We start from the raw sequence: 24317 nt of genomic DNA, 5'->3' as shown, positions 1-24317 counted from the left end.
TCAAAAAGTGCATTATCTGCCGCCAATAGACTTTTCAACTGTCACTGTTATTTTTCATCTGTCATACTTTTGAAGATATATCCAACCTAAACTGTTACTTTTATAAAATTCATATCTATGAAGATAAAGTAGTTTTTAAATATTTTCACGTAATTATTGTTGAACAATAATTAATCGCTTTCGTTGACATTCAATAACGAACAATATTGTTATGCATATTACTATATTAAATATTTACAATGTGATTAATCCACGGTCGAACAAAGAAAAGAAATGTACAAGTTAAACATTTTAATATCCTTTTACAGTTTTGCAACTGTTGCTGTTTTCGCTGTAAGTATTAAATTTTTTCTGTTCTGAATGTTTTGTAAATATTACATAAATCAATTTAAAATACTTATAAAATAAGTTATAATAGAAAAGTTCTTTCTATGTTAATCGTTTTATGACGTATACGATAGTTATATGATTTCTTGAATGTAAAATATAATTCTGTAAGCTACTTTAATTTTGTTAACTTACCAGTGATTTTTTTTAAAGACTTATTATTTATTTTTTAAACAGGACACATCAGTAGTAAATGATACTTCTTTTTGCATAATTAAAGAACCTGTTTTTAAAGTTTTCTCATACAATTTTACGAGTCTTTTGAATCCTACAAAAGATATTATTTTACATCACGATCATCTAAATGAAACTTTAAGAATGCAGTTATGCACTCCATTAAAGCAAAAATGTAATGGGAAGGATGGATATGGAATTTGTTTGATACAAAACAAAGAAGAAAAAGGAATAGGTTCAGATCTTTTTATATTTTTTTAAAATGTTAAAGTTTTATTTCATTTATCAAAATAATTTTATTTTATCCTATTTTAGGAAAGATACCTCCAAAAGTGAATGCAGAGAATGGAAGAATACAATTTCTATTTACAGGTGATGATTGTACACCAAAAGAGAAATATACTGTAAATATTATTATGAAGTGCAATTATAAAGCAGGAAATAATTCTCATCCTGAAACATATATTCATGTATGTAACTACATTAAAAGACAATATTTGTTATTATTGCTTATTTATAGCTTGTTATATTTAAAGAAAAATGTGTAATTATTATAAATACTTACATTGTGTAACATTTATCACAGTATTCATCTCAATATATAAAAATTAATCAATTTTTAACTTCTATTTCATTACTAATATTTTAGGCAATAGACCAATGTGATTTACATATGGTATGGGAGACTGCTCTTGCTTGCAGTCCTCGAATTAAAAATAATTGTACAGTAACAGATAATGGATTGCATTATGATTTATCTCCTTTAACAAAACATTCACAAAATTATGTTATACATATGGGTAATAGAATGTCACCAAAAATTATATTGAACATTTGCCATTCTGTGATATTTGAATACAATGCCTTGTGTCAAATGAATTCAGGAGTCTGTTTACAGAAAGAGCTTGCTTCTTCAAACTTTAGGTATGATTATTTCTGTTTAGAAGACATGTTTCCTGTATGTAATTTACAATATTGAGAAAATTGTGTTATAGTTATACAAATTTGGGTGATGTACCACAATCACTATCCTTCAAGGATGGAAAACTAAAACTTGAATATGAAGAGGGAGATATGTGTACAAAAAGAAATATTACAGCATCACATATTAAAACCACAATTTCTTTTATATGTGATTTTGAAGCTACGGTAAAAATTTCACTTGCAAACTATTTATTGCATTAACAAATTTGCATTTTCTACAAATGTTTATTTCACTTTTTTCAGGATACACTTCCAGAATATGTTAGGGGAGATGAAGTATGTTATTATGAATTAATATGGAAAACAGCAGCAGCTTGTAGTGTAGAATCTTTGCGTAATCATAGTGTAATAACTGCTGGCAGATGTACAGTAACTAATCCTCTTACAAACTTTACGTAAGATTAATCTGAACATTCTAAGTATAAGATGTTATGTACTATGTTGAAAAAATTTGTAATGAATGACATTATAGGTACGATTTACAATCCTTAATGAACAGTGACTTTAATGTCACAGCACAAAATGGTATACAGTACAAATTTGGAGTGTGCAAATCAACTACTGATACATGTACATCGGGAACAGGTTAACAAATCTTTTACTTAACTTTTGTTTAATTCGTTTAATTATATTAATAATTCAGCTATATTGTGTAAGATATTCTAGGATTTGATGGTCAATCGGTGTCAAGGTGTTCTATGAGTAAAAATAAAAAAAAAGGTTCTATGAATATAGTCAAGCAAACATTCCATTAAAAAATTATAACAAATTATATCGGACTTCCTCGTAGTACGTTATAACGTATAAACAAGTCGATTATATTTGTGTAATGTGTTTATGCACATTGTGTTTACTAATAAATATTTTAAATTGCTAAAGTCAATCCATGTCGCTTCTAATAATACTGGTAACTATTAGTTGTACAATCTAATTCTATTTCTCAACGATGTTAGTCTTGTAAACATAAGTATAGCCATCATTCTGAAGTAGACTACTAACGGTACGAGATTAATAAAAATTACATTTATTACCTTCAGTGTTGTCAAGTACTAAACACAACGCGCATAAACAGATTATACAAATATCATCGACATATTATTTTTATGCTATTAAGAAAAAATTCGTTATCGTTTCATACTTTTATAACTTTTTAACGGAACGTTTATTTAACTATATTTATACGATTTTTTTTTTAATTTTTATTTGTAGAACATCTTGACAGCAGTCAAATCCTGAGACAACTTGTATATAGTATATTGAAAATTGCATTGCAACTATTTTTGTTTTGAAACTTAGGAGTTTGCCTTACCAAAAATGCTACATCTATGGGAAAGTTTAACACAAATTTAATGTGGCAAGAGGGTGGACCATATTTAAACTATACAAATGGAGATTTATGTGAAAATGGTCGTAGTCGTTATACAGTTATTGCATTTGTATGTGGAGCAGAAGGAGTTCCTAATAAACTACTTGTTATGGAACAGAATCCTTGCCAGTTGATTATACATTGGATCACCAATTTAGTTTGCGAAAAAAGGGTCAAATATTATTAAAAATTCTTTTAATTACTTGTATATGTAATCTTTACTTTGTGATTGTGTAATTAATATTTTAAAAATAGAACACAGTAAAAATAAAAAATTTTATTTTACAGATAAAATGTGCTACAATTGATGATGAGATCAATTTAAGTTCTTTGATTAAATCTACTAGTAATTATATTATAAAAGTGAACAAAACAGAGTTTCATATAAATATATGCAGACCATTAGTGTCTGTTCCAGATTTAACATGTGCACATGGTAGTGCAGTATGTAAAGCATCTTTGAATTCAAATAACGAGTATGTAAATGAAATTGTAAGTAAAAATAATAGTTTGTAGTTACTTTTATAAATACATGATTTATCTTATATAGCTAATATTTAATTTTTTTCTTTTCTTGAAGTTCATGTTTGTACTTTTTTAATAATTTTATACAATTCTATATACTTTTAGTAACGTAAAAATAATAAGTTAATTTAAAAATAATTATTTTCATAATAAGCAAGTAATGAAATAATTACAATATAAAATTTGTACTTTTATTGGCAGAGTTTAGGTTTTCCAAAAGAAAGTCCTATATTAGATGTAAATCGTGAAACAATGTTACATTATGCAAATGGATCACCTTGCCCTGAAGACTCAAAAAAATTAATTTCTTCAAATTTCACATTTCCATGTCGTTATAATGATAAAGTAATGATTAACTTACATTTATGTGTAATAATTTTATTGTAGTTTCACGAAAAAATGTAAGATCAATAATGTCATTATTCTATAATTGCTTCTTTAAGGGATCTCCAGAATTAAAAGAATACAAAGATTGTACTTATATTTTCGAATGGAAAACAAGTTTAACATGTGGAGCTGTAATGGGAAATTGGACTTCTCCTTGCATTATAAAAGATCAATTACTTTCACACGAATGTAATCTATCTTTGTTATATAAAGATAAAAAAATATACCATGTAAGTCACTAACATTTAATAATTTCATAGATAATTTAAGTTGGAGAAAATATTTATTTATAATATAGATTTTACAGAATAAAGTAGAAATAAACAATTGTAAAGCAGTTTTCATTAATGAAATTATATAATATCTTATTTTACTAAACAATAACATATTATTAAATGTGCCTGTTAGCATTTTAAAAAAGTTATCGGACATGAAACTACAGGTGAAAAACAAGCAAGGGAAAGAGTATAGTATAAGTATATGTGGAGGAGAAAAGTTCTGTAATGGTTCTGCTGTATGTCAAGACAGTAATGGTTATGGATCACTGGCCAATGTGATTTTTGATTATGGCAAAGATGTTATAAAACTTCAATACTCCAATGGTGATAAATGTGTAAATAGTAAGTAATGCATATAACATTTCTTTAATAGTCCTAAACTAAATTGTAAATTAACCTCTTTTTTTCATATCAGATTCCTATACATCTGAAGTGCGATTTATATGTAATGGATCTATGGGGATTGGTGAACCAAAGCTATTGTGGGTAAGTAAGAGTATTCTTGTTTCTATGAACTAAATTATTTCATTAATTTATTATTTCTTATATTTTTATTACTCTAATTTAAATATGTAAAGAATTTATTTTACACTTTATTAACAAGTAAGGAATAATCATGCTGATATTTGAAATGGTTAAAATTTCCAGTCTAATATATGACAGTAATAAAGTTAATACTTATTAATTTACTTGATAATTAATTGGTAATAAGTAAAAGTAGGAAGTATGGCAATTATGGAAATTCTTACAGTATTTGCCTAGCTTTACATGAATTTTTATTTCTCAGGTACTTGTTTATTATTAATCATATAGTAAACTAATCTTAATATTAAAGTATAATACAGCTAAAAGTATTTAAGGTCAAATTAACAATTTGTTATGAGATTCTTTATTTAGTTTTCCAGTCAATGTTCCTAATTGGCATCATTATAATTCTTTGTTAAAATACATCTAATTTATTTATGACTTTACTAATAGCTTTAAAAAAAGCTTTAAAACTAATATTTTTAAAAAAATAGAGCAATCAATTTATAGGTGTATATGACACATGTCTATGTACATCATAAATTTATGTATGATAATAATGTAAAATGAACTGCATTATAATGATACTCTATTAATGCTTATATGTATGTATACTCGTTTAAACTTAATCAATTCATCAATTTTATGCAATACTATTATTTTTGATATGGTAAAATCTATTTAACCAACTTATGTATATTAGTTATTTACAGTTACCATCTGAGATATGTATAAGATATATTTGTGATTATAACATGTTTCAATTTATCCTGTATAGAAAAAATGAACATTAGTGCACAAATGCAGTATAAAATTATATAGTATGCACATATAAAAAACATATTAAATGATATTGACTTTCACATTGCAAAAATAATTTTAAAATTGCTTAATGTAATATTCATTCTATTTCTACGATGATTATGTGCTTGAAAAATAATGGTTACAAATTCCAAATTTATATGCATATAAAATTATAAAAAGATACATATTTACAGTCATCTAACTTTTATCTAAGACTAAATTTCTTCAGTCATTGTGTATCATTTTTCTTAAAAATTAATTTATATTATTATTTAAGAACTAATTAAGATGATTTTCAAAATTATATAAGTCAGATGAGTCATTTTCATAAAATAAATATAACAATAAAGTTTTGGCATTACATTACATACCAACAAATATTGATATTTGCTCAAAAGAAATGCATATATACCAATAAAAATTTCAAGATTGAAATTATTTAAACAGAAATATCCCACATATTATTTGATAGATAAACATTATTTGCAATATCTTAAATAGGCCTAAAATACTTTACAAATATAATAGTATATCTTACCTAAAGCATATAATTTTTTTCTTTTAAAGTTTCATATTTTTATTTCTGCTTTTTTAAATCCTCCTTTGTTTAAGTCAAATTTCACTATTTGTAGATAATGAAATGTATAAAAAACAACTATTGTACAATAATTTATGAGATTCCTCTTTAAATAAGTTTAATCCTAAAAATTTTGTATCAGTCCTTATATGTGTTTCATCATACAGTGGTACATTGTACCTTATTAATAAAATTATTTTTTATCAATTCTTCAGGCAAAGAAATAAGTGTTTTCGCATTACTGTTCGTTGTAGCTGACTTCTTAGAATCGTCTTTTTCAACATCAGTTTCCTCGTCACGTATAAATATTTTGAGGGCATCGGCCGGTGGAGTACTTGCTGCAGGTGGTGTCTCGGGATCATCAACAGGATAAATGAGTTCTTTTTTTTCACCATTAATTTGTATGCTTGGTTGATGTTTTTCAAAAATTTTTCTTCTAATTGCATTCTTTGTCAGTTCTGGAGGATGTGGTAATGCATATCGCAATTTATCCCAAAACCAAGGATCGCCCCATTTTACGTATGTGTTCATACTTAAGTAAGCTTTAAGTTCCGGATCTAAAGCATCAGTGGGACCAATTTCACCATATAAGATTAGAATGACCCTTGCTCTGCCTTCACTAAGGGCCTGACTGTGTGCAGCTCTAAATTCCATTCGTCCCCAAACACTTTCTAAGAAACTGGGCGATAAAATTACTATCGTCCTTTTTGAAACTTCGACAGAACGAGCGATTTGCGTTGGTATCCACTCTCCTGCTAACCAGTCACGAAAATGTAGACACAATTTAAACGGTTTAGGACCGCTTTCCAACTTTGATACTAGTTCATTTACAACGAAGGTTTCGTCTTTATGCGAGTAACTTATAAACGCATCATACAATTTATCTTTATCTAATTCGTCTTCAGTTACTAACCATAAGCACATCTGATGCGCATATAACCAAACTTTAATTGCTCGTTGGTATCGGTAGTACAATGCTGCTAACAAACCAATTATCAATCCAGTAGACGCTACAGCCAAGCTAATTCCGACGATCATTACAGTGTCCGCTGGACAAAAATCTGTTGCTGTCATTTTCAACATTGGAATGTTCATATCCTTACAATGGATGAGTAAAGAGTCCGGAATTTTTACAACTTTCGTTTGAATGAAGTTTAGAAAATCTCTAGCATTGCAGTCACAAGTCCATGGATTTCCATGTAGCGTGAGTTTCTTCAGTGTACTAGAGTTACTCATGAATTGTAAAACATTGGAATCTATTTTACTAATGTTATTATTATGTAATTCTAAAACCTGAAACATATAAAATGAAATATCTTATATCAATTTCAAAGTTACATTTTAAAATCTTATAAATTTTATAATTTCTACGAATTACGTTATTATATCTGTCATTAAATACACTGATGCGCTTGTAATTAATCATGGTAGCACAAGTTTGCATGTGTGATGGTTGTAAAGATAGCAAAATTATTTTACTCACCTCTATACTCGATGGTAATTCGTTCAAAGATATATTGGATATATTAGTGTCTGACAAAAGTAATTTAGTTACTGGCACATTAATTAAACCACTGTCTGCCAAAGACAATATTCTCTTTAACTTATTGCCAGTCAAGTTTAATTCAAGTTGATAATAAGGTAAACTCATAATATTGTTTGGTATACTTGATAAATTTTTGTAGGAACAATCAATTGAGAATATTCTGTCATGTGGTTTCCCCCAACATGTACATTGTTTTGGACATGGGTCCAGCACTTCGCATTTTAAGGATTTTGATTTGATGTCTGCCACAATTATGTTCTGTACCCATCCTGGACTTTGGCATGTTAAGTTTCCTGGTATTATGTGGAAATAGTTTTGTACATTAGGATGCATTCTTCCCTCCAAATAACGAAGGAAATCGTACATGTCACAATCACAAGCTATGGGATTACCCTCAACTAGTATTATTACATCACGGGGAAGGGTTTGAAAACTAGCTACTTTTTCAGCAGTGTTCAGATAGATGTGTTGTATATTATTATGTGTTAGATCCACTTTAATATTATTTGATATAAACTGCAGATCTTCAGTCTGAAATGTTTTATATAAAAATTATTAAATTTCAAAAATGTTACATGTGAGTACAGTATATGTTAATTATTCTGCTTTGATACTTCTGCTACGAATTTTTTTAACAAACTTACCGATATGTAAGATATCTGATTGTACTTGAGATCCAATATTTGTAGATTTAAGCTGCTTACAATCCAATCACCAAATATTTCAGAAATATTATTTCTTGCTAGATGTAATTCTTCTAGAGAGGTGCAAGCATGAAAAGGTGATTTTTTCCCATATTCATCATGGTACAAAGCTAACGAATTGTTAAAGGAGAGCTGATTGTCAGAGAATATTGCAATCTGTAGGTTCTCTAAATTATTAAAACTTGTATCTTCTATTATTTGCAACTGATTTTCCTTCATATTTAAAATCTTTAGTGATTTTAAATATCTGAATAAATTTCTGCAATGTTTGAAAGAGTTTGTTAGAGGTTGAAGTTGGATTAAAATATACGAGTTATCGTTTATAACAAGTTCAAAATTGAATTAATTATGCCATTAAGTTTTTAGTAGGTATCAATGTTATCGTAATAACGAACGTACCTGGATATTGAAGTAATATGATTTTTTGATAGATCCAACTGAACCAAATTAACCATGTTTGAGAAAATTTCATCGGGCAGGGACGTTAGTTCGTTGCAACTGAGTTCTAGTCTCAATAACTTGTTCAAACCTTTGAACATGTCCTCTGGTAGCGATGTAAGATAGTTTCTCTCTAAAGATATATTGTTCAACGCAGTAGAACCCCAAAACAGATTTTCTGGCAGTGTGACCAGACCATTACTTCTAAGCCGCACCTCTTTAAGCTCCGTTAGATTTGCAAACAATCCACTCGGTAAAGTTGTCATGTTCTTTTTATTACCGAACATAATCACGGTTTTCAGTTTGGTGTTGTGTTGCAACAAACCCTCCGGCAACGACGTAAAGTTGTTTCCAAACAAATTCAACACCTCCAAGTTCTCTAGTTTCCTAAAAATATCCTTGTGCAGGGTGATCAAGTCGTTCGAGTTAATGTCCAAAGATTTCAAAGAGACAAGTTTGTCGAATGTTCCTGGGTGGATTTCCGTGAACTTATTCTGCCATAAGTTCAATAGTCGCAGTTTTACCAAGTCGTCGAATACATTCGGCTCGATACTTTCCATCATGTTGCGGCCCAATTCGAGAATCTCGAGGTTTGGTATGGTTTTAAAAACGCCAGGGAACAGACGCACATTGTTCTCCCGCAAATCGAGCCAAGTGAGCGTAGGCACGTCCGCGAACAAGTCGTTACCGAGAACAGTGATATTGTTCATCGACAAAATCAACGTTTGCAAGTTTGGAAATCCATTTAGGTGCCTCCTGGTCAGGCTCGTGTTCAAATGGCCAAAATATTGGAATATTAGCCTTTTAACGTTTTTCGTGCCAAGATTCCGCGCGATTTCTCCTAGGCTGAAGTTTGTTGGCAAATCGCAGATCCGGAAGTACATGGATTCTATGTCTTGCATAGGGAACAAATTGGACACGTGGAAGTCGGACCAATCTGGAGAGTTGCGACATTCTATCTAAACAAATAATAATATTCTTCATTTTATATGAAGCATGATTATATTCTTCATTGTTTCAGAGTTGCAACACGAAACTTATTTGATCGATTTATTTATTTAAATTATTTTTGTACTAAAGTAAACTGTCTATAGATATAACAAAACTGACCTTTCGGCTAATGTTTAGGGATTAAAATTCTGCGAAATAGATATATATGGCAAATGTCATATAAATATTATGGTAATAATATGCTGATGTATGTAAAGGAAAAACGACTCTTTTTATCTTATTAACAAGTGTACGATATTCTTTTACATAAATTATGATATATTTACGAGATATGTAGTGGTTTAACGGTCCATGAACAAGATCAAGGTGATCACGATTTTAGATTATCTCAACCGTTTATAATTTCGATTAAATTTTTAATGTGTATAAGCTATTAACGGTATAGGAATTACATGTGACCGTTAATAGTACAGTAACAATAATACTTCCTTTTTTTCAAGTACATATTAGACTTATGTGTTATTTATTAAATTTATTTCATACGATTCTAATCCTGAAGGTAGAGGATCTTTAATATTGATCGAGTCTTTGGATTTATTAAAGACAGGAATTATTTATTCTTGTACCAAGAAAAAGAGGAATTACAAAGTAATAAGATTTTCTGCCAAATTAAATACCGATATCTTGAAACGTAATATTATATGATCTAGTAATATTTTTTACTGTTACAATAACCATTTTGTTTACCCCGATTAAACAATTTTGTTACTAAGGAAACGTATTTGAATTTTTTCTTGAAAATTGTTACGACAATCTTTTCCGCGTAAACTATTAGCATGTTACGTAAAAGAAAGAGAAAGTTGGAGCTCATAACGTCGATGAAAATTTAGAAATGAAATTATATGCCTGTGGGAATGTATCGTTCTATCTAATTCTTCGCAAAATTGTATCACTAATTGCATTTACTAACAAACTCTTATTCTTTTAAATGAATATTTCCTTCAATATTTTTGTTATTTTCACATCTGACAAATTCACCTTTACCTTGTTGGCAAAAAAGAAATTACTAGTTATCAATTAACGAATCGTTTAATAACAAAATATTTACATATCATAATAACATATCGTTATGTTTATTTCGAGTAAAAGATATAAACTATTATTTTCTTAAATAATAAGAAACTAATCGTTTCATAAGGAATATCTAACAGAAAAGTGAACAGTTCAAAATAACATAACTAAATAATTTTTTAAGGCTACCAATGAGGAACATATTTGTTCCCGTTGCACAAGAACTTTCATTTCCATTTCTCGTAAATTTTACTTAAACCGGAACTGTTGTTCATCTGTTCTCATTGGAGCATATAATGTGAGAACTTTTATTATATAAGCTCCATTTCAATGGAATCCATTAAAAAGACTTTATAATTATTTCAATGCCTGGCTGAAACATTTATTCAATTTCTTAATATCTTGTGTCTATAAAAATACCAGAGTACAACAGTTACGTTCTATATTGTTTTGTTCCCGCGTGCCACCGTGGATTCTTTCTAAAAGGCATCAATGAGTCACTCGTGCTCACCTGGATATATTGGTACTCTTTAACGTTCACGATGAAGGCCGAGTCGTTCCCAGTCGGACAGTGTATCTCAGTATCATGGTTGTGACTGGGATGACACCTACATGCCCGTTCTGGACACTGAATCTCGAAAGCATTGCTCGCGACAATGATTATCGAGAAAATGATCCACCACTGATCGAATATTCTACCGGCCATCGTGCGTACTCGTCCACTATAAGAAAAAAATCATACACACATTTACGTACGTGCTTCGCAAGGGTCGTGCTTTGTCGTGATCGTTCATGGGAGAAGTCTCGTGACAGAAACGTAACTCGGAAACAGCAATACGACGAATCAGATAAACGCAGTAACTTCCTCGTACGTTGATAAGAACATCGTAGTTCGCATCTCGATTCGTACGCTTTCATTGAATTGATAAATTAATCGTGCGCCCAAATAATACGTTTCAATATAAGAGAACAAATTTTCGAAAGTCTACGTGAATCCTTAATCATCTATGGTCGTGAAAGCATACGTGCATCCCGTACACGTGCAATATTATGCAAAATATTAGAATTTCGGTAATCCTACAGATATAAAATTGTGTGGCAGTTGAAGTTAAAAATATTCTAGAAAAATATCACGATTTGTGGAACTCGTTTAGAAGGAAGATACAAAATGCAACAGAATTGAAATATTAAACATTAGTTATATCGAAGTGTAACGAAATTTTCCTTATCGTTGCATTAATATTTTGTTGGTTTCCTGTGGTTAATAAGTATATTAATAAATCAAAATTTCGTATCGCGTAAATTATCGACTAATAGTATTATTCTCGTGCAAATGCAATTTATGAACGAAAAAACAGATTTCTTTCACATCGGTGAACATCATTCAGGGGACACTCCCTGTAGATGTACTGATCACTCTTGTGATGTATCTGCATAGTGATCCGATCCTTCGAATTTAGCGAAGTCAAATATTAGCATTTAAAGAACAAGCAGAGGCAGAAATTTCTGGTATTCTTGTTTGGAATATTCTGAGAAGATACATTTTAGAAAGTTATTCTTTCTAGTTAGCGATTACGTTTTGGTATATAGCTAATTATTTTTTGGTTTACGAATTATTGCAAACCAATGGCTTCTGGAAATTAATTTGAGTAAAATTTGAACTTTTTTATTCGAGCAATTTTCTATAAATTGAATAGTTAACTTTTAAAAAATCATCCAATTCTCTTGCGTTGAAAGAAGGATATAGAAACATGTTTTATTTGCAAGTATTTTGTACTTGCAATATATATATATAATTTTCAGTAATGTTTACACGTTAATACTTTAATGTTATATACAGTAATGTTTGCACGTTAATAGGCAGAACGATAAGAAGAAATCATATATAAAGTTCATGTTCACTTGCGATATGTGTGAATTGACAAAGTTTTAAATTGTCTATATCATTAGAATTGTACATTGATTCTCGAAGCTTCGATTATTTGAATATACGATCGGAAATATCTTTTAGCGAAGATACGATAATAGTTTCGCTGGAATAATTACCAACAGATATACTATACCGATTTATCGAACTCGCTTGTCTCCTCCCACCCTTTCAGTTTCTTATCGGAATAATTGCTGTTCCATTGTATATTTTTCGCCTTCTTTTCTTATCATATTCTGACACTTATTTTTCCTAGTTTTTCCTTATTTTATTCTGAACAGTCGTATACATATACTTTGTTTAAAGAAAGAAAAAAAAAAACAGAGAAAAAAGAACAACTTGAAAGAAAACACTCTTCTCGGAACTCATCCTGAACGGATCATTATTTCGACTCTGTTGAATTAAATTAAATTTATCCGTACTAGAAACTGGAATCGAGAACGTTTCCAAATAAATAATCCGGCAACTAATTCCTGGTATCTGAATTAGAAAGTTAAGGAGCAAGAAATACATCCATATGCTTGTACGTATTATGTTTGATAAACTAAACATTAGGTGAGAATATTTTAATATTTTTTTACATTTTCGTTATTCGCTTTGTTCTTCAGAATCTGACATTTGGTCCATTTCCTAAAATCTGATATTTTGTTAATTCTTCCGGGACTTGGTATATTAATAGTACTCTGAGTAATACATCTTTAAATAATCGCCCCTGCAGTAGAATGTAAATAGATAATCGCAGCTCTTCAATTTTCTTATTTTAATCTTAAATTAACCGTTAGGTATCTACGGCAATTAATCATCCTTATAGTAAAATATAAAATATCACTCTAATTTTTTATTTCTATCTTAAATCAATAGCCAGGTATCTGTAAGAGTTCAAATTTATTGGTTCGTCGATTTCGTGCACATGTATTGTCGAGGTTGGCCAGCTCATACCGCCAGTGTGTCGTTCGATTAAAGAACAAAAGTCAAGACCGGTTAATTTCACAATAGGCAAATTGTATGCTCCTACATATTGTCGAGACAAGGTCTCGGTTAAACCTGGTGACTTTTACAATTGAATGTAGAAAAAAATGTCGTCCCGTGACCGTTCCAATCGAAAGAATTTCGAAAGACTATGCGCATCACGTATCAAATCCCTTCGCAATTCTATTCTGCACGACGTAGATCCGGGCTAACGACCTGTACCCACGTTTACTTGAAACAAGACACGCCTCTTTCTACGAGTCATTCTGAAGTGCGTAATGCACACGGGCATGCATGTGAACGAGCTTTCACGGAGGTCGAACGTGAAATAGGCATCGATTTTATCGATTTCGAAAAACAGAATCGTGTAATTACGATATCATGTTAAATCGACTGTATCGTTGAATGACAACTGACAAGCACTTAGGTTCGAATATAAATTGAAGAAATAATTAAGATTGAATAAAAACAGTATAATGTTATTTAAAGTAGAACTATCGACAAAGAAGATCCGATTGTGTCAACCAATCTCTTTATCCTCGTTTACAAACTTTCGACACTGTAATTTTTCTAATCGAAACTTAACAAACATTTTTTATTTTAAACTGAGAGAAATCATTTTCGACAGTGCAAACAATTGAAATATCGTAACGGATTATTAAAATTTTCTTTATCGTAACTGACTTTCAATACCTTTGCGTTGTAGGTCAGTGTACATTTTACACCCACTATTGGAAGATAAACATACAAATATAGTACTTCGTTTAAAATACAAAGATAATCTTCATATCTCTGTCTGAAAACAATTTATTTTCTTCCAATGCCCCTTTCAGTGTCGTGTAATACTGCTCTGCAACTTTGTTTTCTGCTTTCGTAGTTTCCAAGACACTGAAGGTGCTAACTGTTCTTAGTCCAACCTGTACGATAGAGTATGTTTTATTCTGATGGCGTTCAACCGATGGATGTCTAATCCAAGAACCACGACAGACAGTATGAATACCTCGATACAAGTCTCACTGGACAATGCTTGATTAGCATCTGGTACTACTTGTAGAATTTTTCTATCTTTGAATATTTCGGTATTTTAGTTACACGCTTCATTTTTTCCATTTTTTTAACAATTCATCGAAAGTTATATCAGACCTCGATATTTTTAGAAATAATTAAATCGCCAAATACTAAATGGAATAATGTTTTAGCCAATCAAAAATAGTCTTAGAGTATGTTTCCCATCGTATTATTCATTACTTTGCATCTCAATGCACTTTGTAAAGTACATGCAACGTATGTTTAAAAATAAGTCGTGCATGCTAGCAGTCTGTTGCATGAGAAACATAGACCCCACAAGGTATTAACTATGGTTGGAACGAAAGAAATAGCAACTTGCTCTGTAGGGGGGGATGTTGTACGATCGAAAGTTTCACTTCTGCAATACTTCTATCGTCCCACACACTTCGAGCGTGGTATTTGAAACGCTGCATAATTTTTGACCTCTCTAATTCTATGAAAAGTTTGTAGTTAGTTAATAATGAATACATTTTTATTTTAAATTATCATATACTCGTTACATTATAAATTGAATTATTGAGTTATTGAAATGAGTTATTTGATCAAGTTTTGATACTATTTGCAATCAGTTTGATCCCATCATTAGTCATCATTCATTAGAATGGGATAAGACTTTTCTTTTACTAGAAGTGATGGAATATTTTTTTTCACTTAAATTTCTGCGAGGGATAAAATATTTAAAAGATTCTTTATTATACTTAGTGCAAAAAATCTATTAAGCCATGTTTCAGAAATGCAACGTAATGCATTAAACTCGCGTTGAAGCATAAATAGAATTCGTAATTGGAGTATTTCAGTAATACAAAAGTGGGTCATCAGTACATTTAAAAGTATTGTATAGATAAAGCATTGAACAGTTTCGTAGCAAACATAACGACATTCTTAAGATTCTCTAATGACCCCATGTAGTGAGTTCGAATTATTCCGATAAACATTTTTCAAATGTATATCTCTCTACATTCAAACAGGTCAAAATATGTGGGAAAATGTTTCTTCTTAATTCGTACGAAGTACACTAATATTTTAAAATATGCAAATAACAAACACGCTTTAAAATCGTATAAATAATGCGTTATCTTCTATGAACTATACTACAAAATTCAATACTATATGACGAAATAAACTTAACAATGACCCTTAGATTAAAATAGGTATGATTTGCCTTCTGAGCTGCTAACATCGTGTAAATGCGATTAGATAAAAAAAATAAACACACTATGTGCGCGCAATGTTTGAAGCTAATACAAATCATTAACAGTGGTAGAATAATATTTGCAATTACCAAAGTAAATGATTTACGAAATCCATTTTTAATATTAAATTCAAATTCCTTTTTTTTTTTTTTTTGGTGAATACTTGTTTAATTCAAGCTGTATTGTCTGATATCTGTTAATAAAAAAAATTGATAAAAATACGATTATAAATGAATATCGATAATTGATACTTGACGCGAATAGACATTCTTATGTAAGATAAAGTAAGTAGAATTTACTGTTATCATACTAACCAGACACAGTATTATTAATTGAAATTGTTTGACTATAAAAAACGGTCTTGGAAAAAATTAATAAATTCGCTCGATCCTTTCCGATACAACGAAACTACTTATTCAAATAGTATCGTTGTAACTGTATAATATTTTTAAGTCTTCTTTACATCATACACAAACTATTTTTTTTAATTAACAGAACGTGAACTATTTCATAAATTTGTAATAGTCAAAATATTAGATTTATGCCTAAAGCTTCACAATTTATTATGCGGTTGAGTGACAATTAAAAATATTAAAGAAATTCAAGCACGAGAATCTTTATTATCATCAAATATGTACAGCGATCAAATTTTTTTGTCTATATATGTATACAATTAACCATCTTCAGAGAAAAATATTCCTTTGGATACTTTTACTATTAAAGGATTAAATTTTCACTGAATGATTAATGTTGTTTGACATTAACATTCCTACGAGTAGTTTGTAATTTTATAATACGAAGCACTAATTATTTTTCTTTCGATTAATTTTTTGTACTTCAAACTGTATAATATTATATTTTTATATACTTTTTAGGTTTAAATTACATATTCTTTTTTGAAGATGATCAACTATACAGTCGAAAACGTTTAATTGTTGTGCGTCTTTAACGATATTGAAAATTCTGGTATTTGAACAACTTTGATTTTTAACCCTTAACAACCGACATACAGTTTTGTGATATTAATATTGATACAGAGTTTCTTAAACTTCGATGAAAACATCGTCATTAAATACTTATCAAATTAATATAACATGAATTGTTATATAGAAATGAGACATCGTATGTATTACAAACTTTTATTAGAACATATTTCATAGTTACATAAACAGGACATGAAAAAGCTACGAAGAAAAGAAAACATGTTTATATAGTAAATAACGTATCATGTAGGGTTAATGAGATAAGGGCTAGGCATAAATGCTCATCATTTTTATCGGATAATAAGTACGCAATTAATTATCTTTCGAATATTTTTGATGACTTGTACGTGTTTTACTACGTGTGGCGCAATGTTTGGATTTCGATTTAAGAAAATAACTTATTCCTTAGTGGCACTACAAAATTATCGAAGTACATAATTATTCGAACGACTCTGCGTCACGAAGAAAACATAGATTATATTTTTATCACGAAATACGTTTATCAATTCAAAGAATTTTTGATATTAAACAAATATTAGGCGCTTCGTTAAAAATAATAAGGTACAAAATAATGAATTAAAAATACATAAATGAACATCTTTAAAAAATTAAAAATTTTGCTCACTAGTAGTTTGGATTAGATTCAGTCTTGGGTCTAACAAAGTAATTATAAATAAACAATTTTAATATCAGAATAAATTATAATTATCTATTATTTTTCTCTCGTCTTCTACAATGCTAATAATTCTAAAACTAGATACTCTTAATCATGAGTCGAGGATACTTCACTGACCTTCCCTCTCCAATGTACTTGAAGGTCAGTGAAACCGATGAGGTTGTTAACATGGTAAATACTTATTGAAAATACTAACACTTACGTATGCACGATAGCAATACGGGAGTATAGACACCCATTCAGATATAATGGAAGATTCTTGTGTAACGTATACACCGTATAATTATTTAAGATTACTTTTTTAAAGGCAGTCTTCCAAGACAAACCGAAAACGTTAAATATTCTACTTGGAATAACTAATAAAGAATGTAATTTACATTTATTAATTGTTATCGATTGGTATTATAAAATTAAAAATAATATTTTTATTAATTATAATTTAAGTAAGAAAAGAAAACAAAAAAACACATTACTTATGCTCTCACTAACAAACACTAACAGAATGCTATTCTAAAGGCCTCTTGTTTCAATATTTATTTTAATCATATGAATTTTTCAATCTAGGTTGTGATCAAACTTAGAAGTAACATAATCTACATATCGTTTACTTTTGAAGTTAAGAGAGACAATTGAACAAGTAAATCGAGTTTTCACGACAGGTCTACAAAGCAATGAAATTAAAAAACAAAACTGATCTAGGCTATAGTAACAATACAAAGTTTGTTCCATTAAATATGCAAAATTTGTGAAAATATCGAAAATAACAAACGGCGAAGTGAAATGCATTTAACTTTTCTTTTATCCTGTTTATAGTAATTGAGCAGTTGAGTCGTGATAGTGATCGATTTCTGAGTTCGTTCGACTTAATTGCTTTGTAACTCTTTGAATCGGTAACTTCGTGATAATTTCAGTTAGACAATTGCAATGAAAAATTACACGTGCTACAGGTCTGTTAGTCTCAAACGTCGCATACGGATAATGTCGATTTAGCGACCAAGGACAGTTGGCGTTCTCTTTGCTTTTTACGCGATCTTCTGTGAAACCTGTTGCAGTTTGCTTACGTCCACGCGTAATAAGATGAAAAATTTAACCCAAGAGAACGGATGCTTCTTTTCTTCGTATAAAGTATCGGCGCAGATCTCCAATTCGAAAGGTCATTTTATAATATGTATATACTCATTCGTCCTTCAGAGTTTAAAAAAAGATGAAATTGTGAAAGTGTGACCAAACTTTTCTGTTTAGTGAGAGATTCAATATCATAAGTGTGCTTGTTTCGATTGATAATTAATTTACACAGTTTTAAGGTAAACGAAGTAAAATGGTTTGAATGTGTAATGCGATACGTGGGTCTTTTAAACAATTATTGTGTTTACTGAATACGTTTTTGGAAAGTTTAACGGAATCAGAGTTACTTGGCATTCTGTTATATTGTTAGTGTTGTTATCTACGAAAGTGAACTTCGGTCTGAACATGTAAACCTGGGAAATTATAAGCAACAACACGTATAAATATAATCGAATATACGAAACCCAATTCAGACATCATTTTACTTACGACAAAATTAGAATTATATAATTAAATTTACTGAACCAAAGAAATCCGAATTACTGTAAATATTTAAGTACTGAAGAACATTATATTATATTTTGCGTATTATCAGTTGCAATGCTTTTACAAAATTGGCACAATTTAAGCAATTAATTTAACTATTATATAATATCAAACGTTATAATAGTGAACATTTAAATAGCATGCTTCAAGAAAGTGGTGATTGTTGCAAATTTAACAGCATTTGTGAATGACACGTTTTATTTTGTTTACTCGTAAATTTTGATAAAATCGATCATGCTACAAATATTGTAACAGCTCATATCACGTGAAAGCTACTGTACACTTAAGGAAATCGAAATTATAAATGTAATATTCGTTTCAAAAATCCGATACGATGGTCGTAAATAATAACGATCGGCATTCTACCGTAACTTGAACAAAAATTTCGTACTTTTTACACAAAATTGTTCGTATTTTTACGAATCAACAGGATTTAAGACGATTTCGTATCTTTGCTTTACTGATCCTCGCGGTTCGTCATCCAAGTGCGCAGTAAGATTAATTTTGTTTGATACGGGTTATCAGTCAACCAAGGGGCGTTTATCAGCATGAAAACTATAATTTCTGCGAGAAAAAATAGTTAGTTAAATAATGTAACTGTCATCACTCCAACGAACTTTTTTCTATCTTTAAAAATGTACTGTTCCGAATGATTTGGCATCGAAATATAAATAATTTAAACGGATTAAAATCCCATGATACGGGATATCATCGAAGAGAGGGATATAGATTACAATCATTAATTCATTACGCTTATGTATTATCAGTGAATTTACAAGACAAAATCTTCGTTTTCAAGAGTGTAACGACTGCTACTGTTTTGAGTATTACAGTTCCAAGAGGATGACGTTTATTTAATCGTTCCACAGTGCCTGCTCGCATAAAGTGTTACAAATTATTTTTCTCAAAAAGAAATCACGGATAACACAATTCTTATTTAACGTTTTACGGTTTAGTAGGGTCTTTTATATGATACGTAAGAAACAATTCTCTATCGAAAGCAAACATTCCCCCTTATTTTTTAAATGAAAATAGTATATGAATGTCCATAGCTTTAGATATCATTCAAACCTATTAATTTATTACCAAAATTTGTACCAATAAAGTAGAAATGGAAATTTGTTCTATGCCCATAAATTCATATTACTGTCGTAAGAATCGTTTTATTATTACTATATTTGTAGTAATTTAAACTATTTAGAGGTTTTTATTTTGTTTCAACATGTGCAATGTTACTCCTTCATTTTTTTACTTCATTAAAGTAAAAATTTTCTCCACACATAACAGGATGAAATGAAACTATTACATAAATGTTCTTAATATTATACTATTTATAGTAAACTAAGATTTTCTTAAAATTCAATTTTTGGCGCAATTTAAGCATTTTTATTCATTTTCTCCGTATTAGTGTCTCTTGTGAATTTCATTTCTTTCGTGCATTCCACTATCTTTTCCTTCAGTAATTGGTGTTAAGTGATAACTGTCCACTAATTCAAGTGTTACATAGGAGGCATGTAACAAATAATAGCAAAAATACTAATACGATGACGCGTAGTACAGTAGAATGAATAATGTTACTATGTCCACTTTGTTTTGTGTCTTGTAAAATATAACCCAATAATATATTATATAAAATGGAACATCGCAAACAAAATATTACGATAACATAATATTAAATGTATCATCTGTACATACGTAATGTGTATAATGGGACACGAAAATATTCGACACTTGCAACATTAGTTATTGAAAATTGACTGCAAACACAGGCAAATACATTTTCTATTATTAATTTATATTATTAGATATTACTGTTTACTTGGTTCGGCTTTAACTTTTGATAATTACATATCTAAAACAATGACCTATATTACGTACTAATTTTTTATAATTTTTCTTTTATGTAAAAATATTAATTAACTGCTACATATATTAGATTTTTCAAATTTAACTAAGTGGTATAAACTCTATAGTTGTGTTGTTCTAAAATCGATAACATTTGAAATTTGTCCATTATAGTTTTTGATTGCAAACAATCGAATATCCTTGTATTCGATCCACTGTATTCTGATAAATAGGTAAATCCCCAATCATTTGCATAATTATGCGAATGTTTCATAGAAATGTGGATGCGAACCGGTAACTGATTTATAATAAACAACAATATTAATAAATAAAACAAAACGTACAGGACCAAGATCGAAAAGAATACTCGATTTTAATATTCATCACTGTGATTATTATTAGGTTTCTTCTATGAATCTTTTTCCAATTGATATTTAACATGTTGGTATTACTTCTGCAAATTACCAGCATATTAGTTCATTTCTTACGGTATTGTCGATACACCCTGTATGTAATTATACCTTCTTTGATCAAAAAAACAAGTTCTTTGAAGAGGTTTAATTCGTGCAAAAAATCATACAGAGAAAAATATCAACAAGGAATGAAAGCTGTGTACATAGTTGTTATCTAACACACTGCGATATTGTAGTTGAACAGGAGATGAATAAAAAACCGGTAATCGCTATATTAAGCGTGTTTCGTAATGTTTCAATAAAATAGACCAATAATATATTTCAAAATAAATTAAAGTTTCCAATGTTCCAATGATTATTAAATTAAAGTGCAAAGTTGTTTAATTCGTACTCTGTTGGCATTACTCGTTTTGTTATTTTTGATTGTTCAATATCTTCTTTTGTCAAGTTAAAAGTTTGTACAGCAATTCATAAAAATTTATCAGCAGTATGATAAATACAGCAACGTGTCTCTGCTTTTCACAAATTTAGAATACTTTTTCCGATAAAATTTTAATTGAACGATTGCGTGATTATGATTTGTACGAAATAAAAATTAAATATAATTAACAGCATTTTTTAAAAACAGTAACAAAAACCAAACGCAATAGGTGTCTAATTTGTATTTATGAGAAATATGAATTGATAATCTTTTTTTTTTTTTTTTTATTTAATGATATTCTCGAATTTTATGGCTGCCAACAATACTTTTTACATCGTAATGAAAATTATAAAATTTGAGGTGTTTTCTTTTCGCAGCAATATAAATTTGATCATCGATCTCGAGCCAATCCCTGACTAGTAATTTATCAATTCTCAGGTAAATCGTTTGACTCATAAAAAATCCTTAATTATCAATTTAGAAAATTGTCAATGATTCCGTTTAATATTGAATTACCACAAAATGTAGATATATTACTACTATTTTCTTTAATTTTCTATAAAAAGATTTTCTTTCCTTTGTTTACGTTTGACTCACCGTCTTTTAAAACAATCAATTTAAGAGATAGCCAGATTTTTGTATATTAACAAAATTTGTATATATTACAGTAAAAGAAATAATTACACAAGTGGCATATAAATAGGTATGAAAATCATTTTATAAACAAAATTGCATTTTTATATGCTACTAAAATATTAATGTCACGATTAAAGAAGTTTTATACATACTATATCTAACATATTACAACAAATCGATTCAAACATTTATGTCAGCATGATTGCATGAAAAAGTTTTGTTTGCAACTGTGTACTTCGCGCGTAGAACTAAGCGTGTTGTATCGTGATTACTTTATCTCGCATGATTTATGCACGTGGTGGTTTCGATGAGCAAAAATATTTCATCCGCGATAGTAGTACATATGACGATATCAAATTCCCCTCTTGTGCGGGACATTTGTTTATCGTACGATATACCAGAGAAAAAGTTCTAAGTGACATGTGAATTTTTTAAAAACCAAACAGATCTACTCCGTGCAATAAACAGTGGAGATTATTGATGCTGTAAACACTGTTTCAACACTATTTCAACAATTTATGAAATACGGAGTTATTTTATTATTAATTTTGCAGCAGATATTCAAACTCTCCACAGTTCGCCCCAGTTTCGATCGATAAATCGTGTAAAGAGTGAGAAGCTATTGCGATAAACCTTGTAAAGCAAAGGTTAACCGTTTCCCGGAAAACACATCATAGGAAACTTAAACTTTTATAGCACGTTTTTCTAAGTAATAAAGAATTCGATCTTATCGAGTAATGTAACTTCAAAATCCATTTGGTGTATACGATTATAAATTGACTGGACTTTAACTTACACGAGAGAAGTTTCTTTCTTCCATATCAATTCACAACAATGTTCAAAAACGTTCGAAAATTTTGTACTGTCACATTTTATACAAAGATTTACTCCCGTTATTCTCGTAGCTCGCGAGATTCGCCTTCGGTCGTTAGCATTACAATCGATAACCACAGATCGATTTTGTCAACCGGGACGGAACCAACGGGACGAAGAGGTAACTGTTCTTTAAAATCAAAGATTTCACTTACCAAATTTAACGTAGACCAATCACGTAGCGATCATTCGCCGTCGTTGTTTGTTTTGCTTGTTCTTTCGTCCGACCAAGGTGAAGATCATGCAAACACACTGCGCATTATTTCACGAACGTGTCTTTATTATCACGAGATCCATTCGATTCCCGTTATGGACCGTGTAACACTATAAAATAAGGAGGGAAAAATTTTGAATATGCCAATGTGGATTGAGATTCATAAACGAGACACCGACTAACACGGCTCGACACGAACTGACGGTTCCTCACGCACTACTGTTCGTTGCGAGTATGGACTCGGTATGATGGAACAGTGTCACGTGATCACCGATCCAACGAGTGAACCAGTGCCGGTGTGCCTGGCCCAGATAAATGCACGCTCGAGAGTTGCAGTGGGGGAAGACCCTTTGGAATTTCAATGAACGAAGGGAATCCCATTGGAAAAGCTCTGTTTTATCAAATTGAATACGGTAAAAAAATAACTTTCACATACGCATGCTACTGTATTCGAATAATTTTTTATGGTACGTTTCTATGCATTGCGATACATGGTAAATCGATATGCATAAAATTTCGATCGGACAACGATCAATGCTAACGATTAATGTAGACAAAATATGCATATTGTGACGAGTAATGATTACACCGTATGCTGTACAATTTTAATCGCAAGTTTGGTAATGAAATATTTCGAAATTTTTTAATTGGCAGTATTCCCTGGATGTAAGTTTATTTTTAAACATATAGAGGGCGGTGAATGTTGCCGTTGAATCGTTTCGCACATATTGCAGTAATATAAAGCACTTTTTCATTACTTTATACAAAATA

The 24317-nt window shown here is 29.9% G+C and overlaps 2 protein-coding genes across 5 annotated transcripts in view; one reads left to right on the top strand and one right to left on the bottom strand.

Annotated features, from left to right (window-relative positions):
* Nucleotides 1-24317, top strand: part of Lerp (lysosomal enzyme receptor protein) — a 37315-nt gene that overhangs the window by 2329 nt on the left and 10669 nt on the right. Inside the window, exons 2-14 of one of the 3 annotated variants that reach the window (XM_076317429.1) lie at nt 309-333; nt 565-796; nt 877-1031; nt 1211-1485; nt 1557-1710; nt 1789-1940; nt 2018-2130; nt 2842-3083; nt 3200-3403; nt 3638-3781; nt 3880-4053; nt 4266-4443; nt 4517-4587. In XM_076317429.1, coding sequence (XP_076173544.1) covers nt 706-796; nt 877-1031; nt 1211-1485; nt 1557-1710; nt 1789-1940; nt 2018-2130; nt 2842-3083; nt 3200-3403; nt 3638-3781; nt 3880-4053; nt 4266-4443; nt 4517-4587 — 1953 coding nt within the window. In that variant the 5' untranslated portion in view covers nt 309-333; nt 565-705. Of the gene's footprint in view, nt 1-26; nt 334-564; nt 797-876; nt 1032-1210; nt 1486-1556; nt 1711-1788; nt 1941-2017; nt 2131-2841; nt 3084-3199; nt 3404-3637; nt 3782-3879; nt 4054-4265; nt 4444-4516; nt 4588-24317 lie in introns of those variants that run through there. The other 2 variants (XM_076317426.1, XM_076317428.1) reach the window with 2 other exon arrangements.
* Nucleotides 5565-23814, bottom strand: Tl (toll like receptor). Of its 2 annotated transcripts, XM_076317423.1 has the most exons (6): nt 23488-23814; nt 11229-11439; nt 8657-9654; nt 8198-8516; nt 7491-8084; nt 5568-7300 (listed from the first exon to the last, which is right to left on the bottom strand). In XM_076317423.1, exons 2-6 carry the CDS (start codon nt 11421-11423, stop codon nt 6167-6169), a joined length of 3240 nt encoding a protein of 1079 aa, XP_076173538.1. In that variant the 5' UTR covers nt 11424-11439; nt 23488-23814; the 3' UTR covers nt 5568-6166. The 2 variants fall into 2 exon arrangements, with proteins under 2 accessions (XP_076173539.1, XP_076173538.1); XM_076317424.1 differs by lacking the exon at nt 23488-23814 and having other exon boundaries at nt 5565-7300; nt 8657-9650; nt 11229-11351.

Source organism: Ptiloglossa arizonensis, chromosome 8 (genome assembly GCF_051014685.1).
Source record: "Ptiloglossa arizonensis isolate GNS036 chromosome 8, iyPtiAriz1_principal, whole genome shotgun sequence".
In the NCBI taxonomy this organism is placed as follows: Eukaryota; Metazoa; Arthropoda; class Insecta; order Hymenoptera; family Colletidae; genus Ptiloglossa; species Ptiloglossa arizonensis.
The sequence above is the reverse complement of the archived record's forward strand: the minus strand, read 5'-3'. Positions and strand labels throughout refer to the sequence as shown.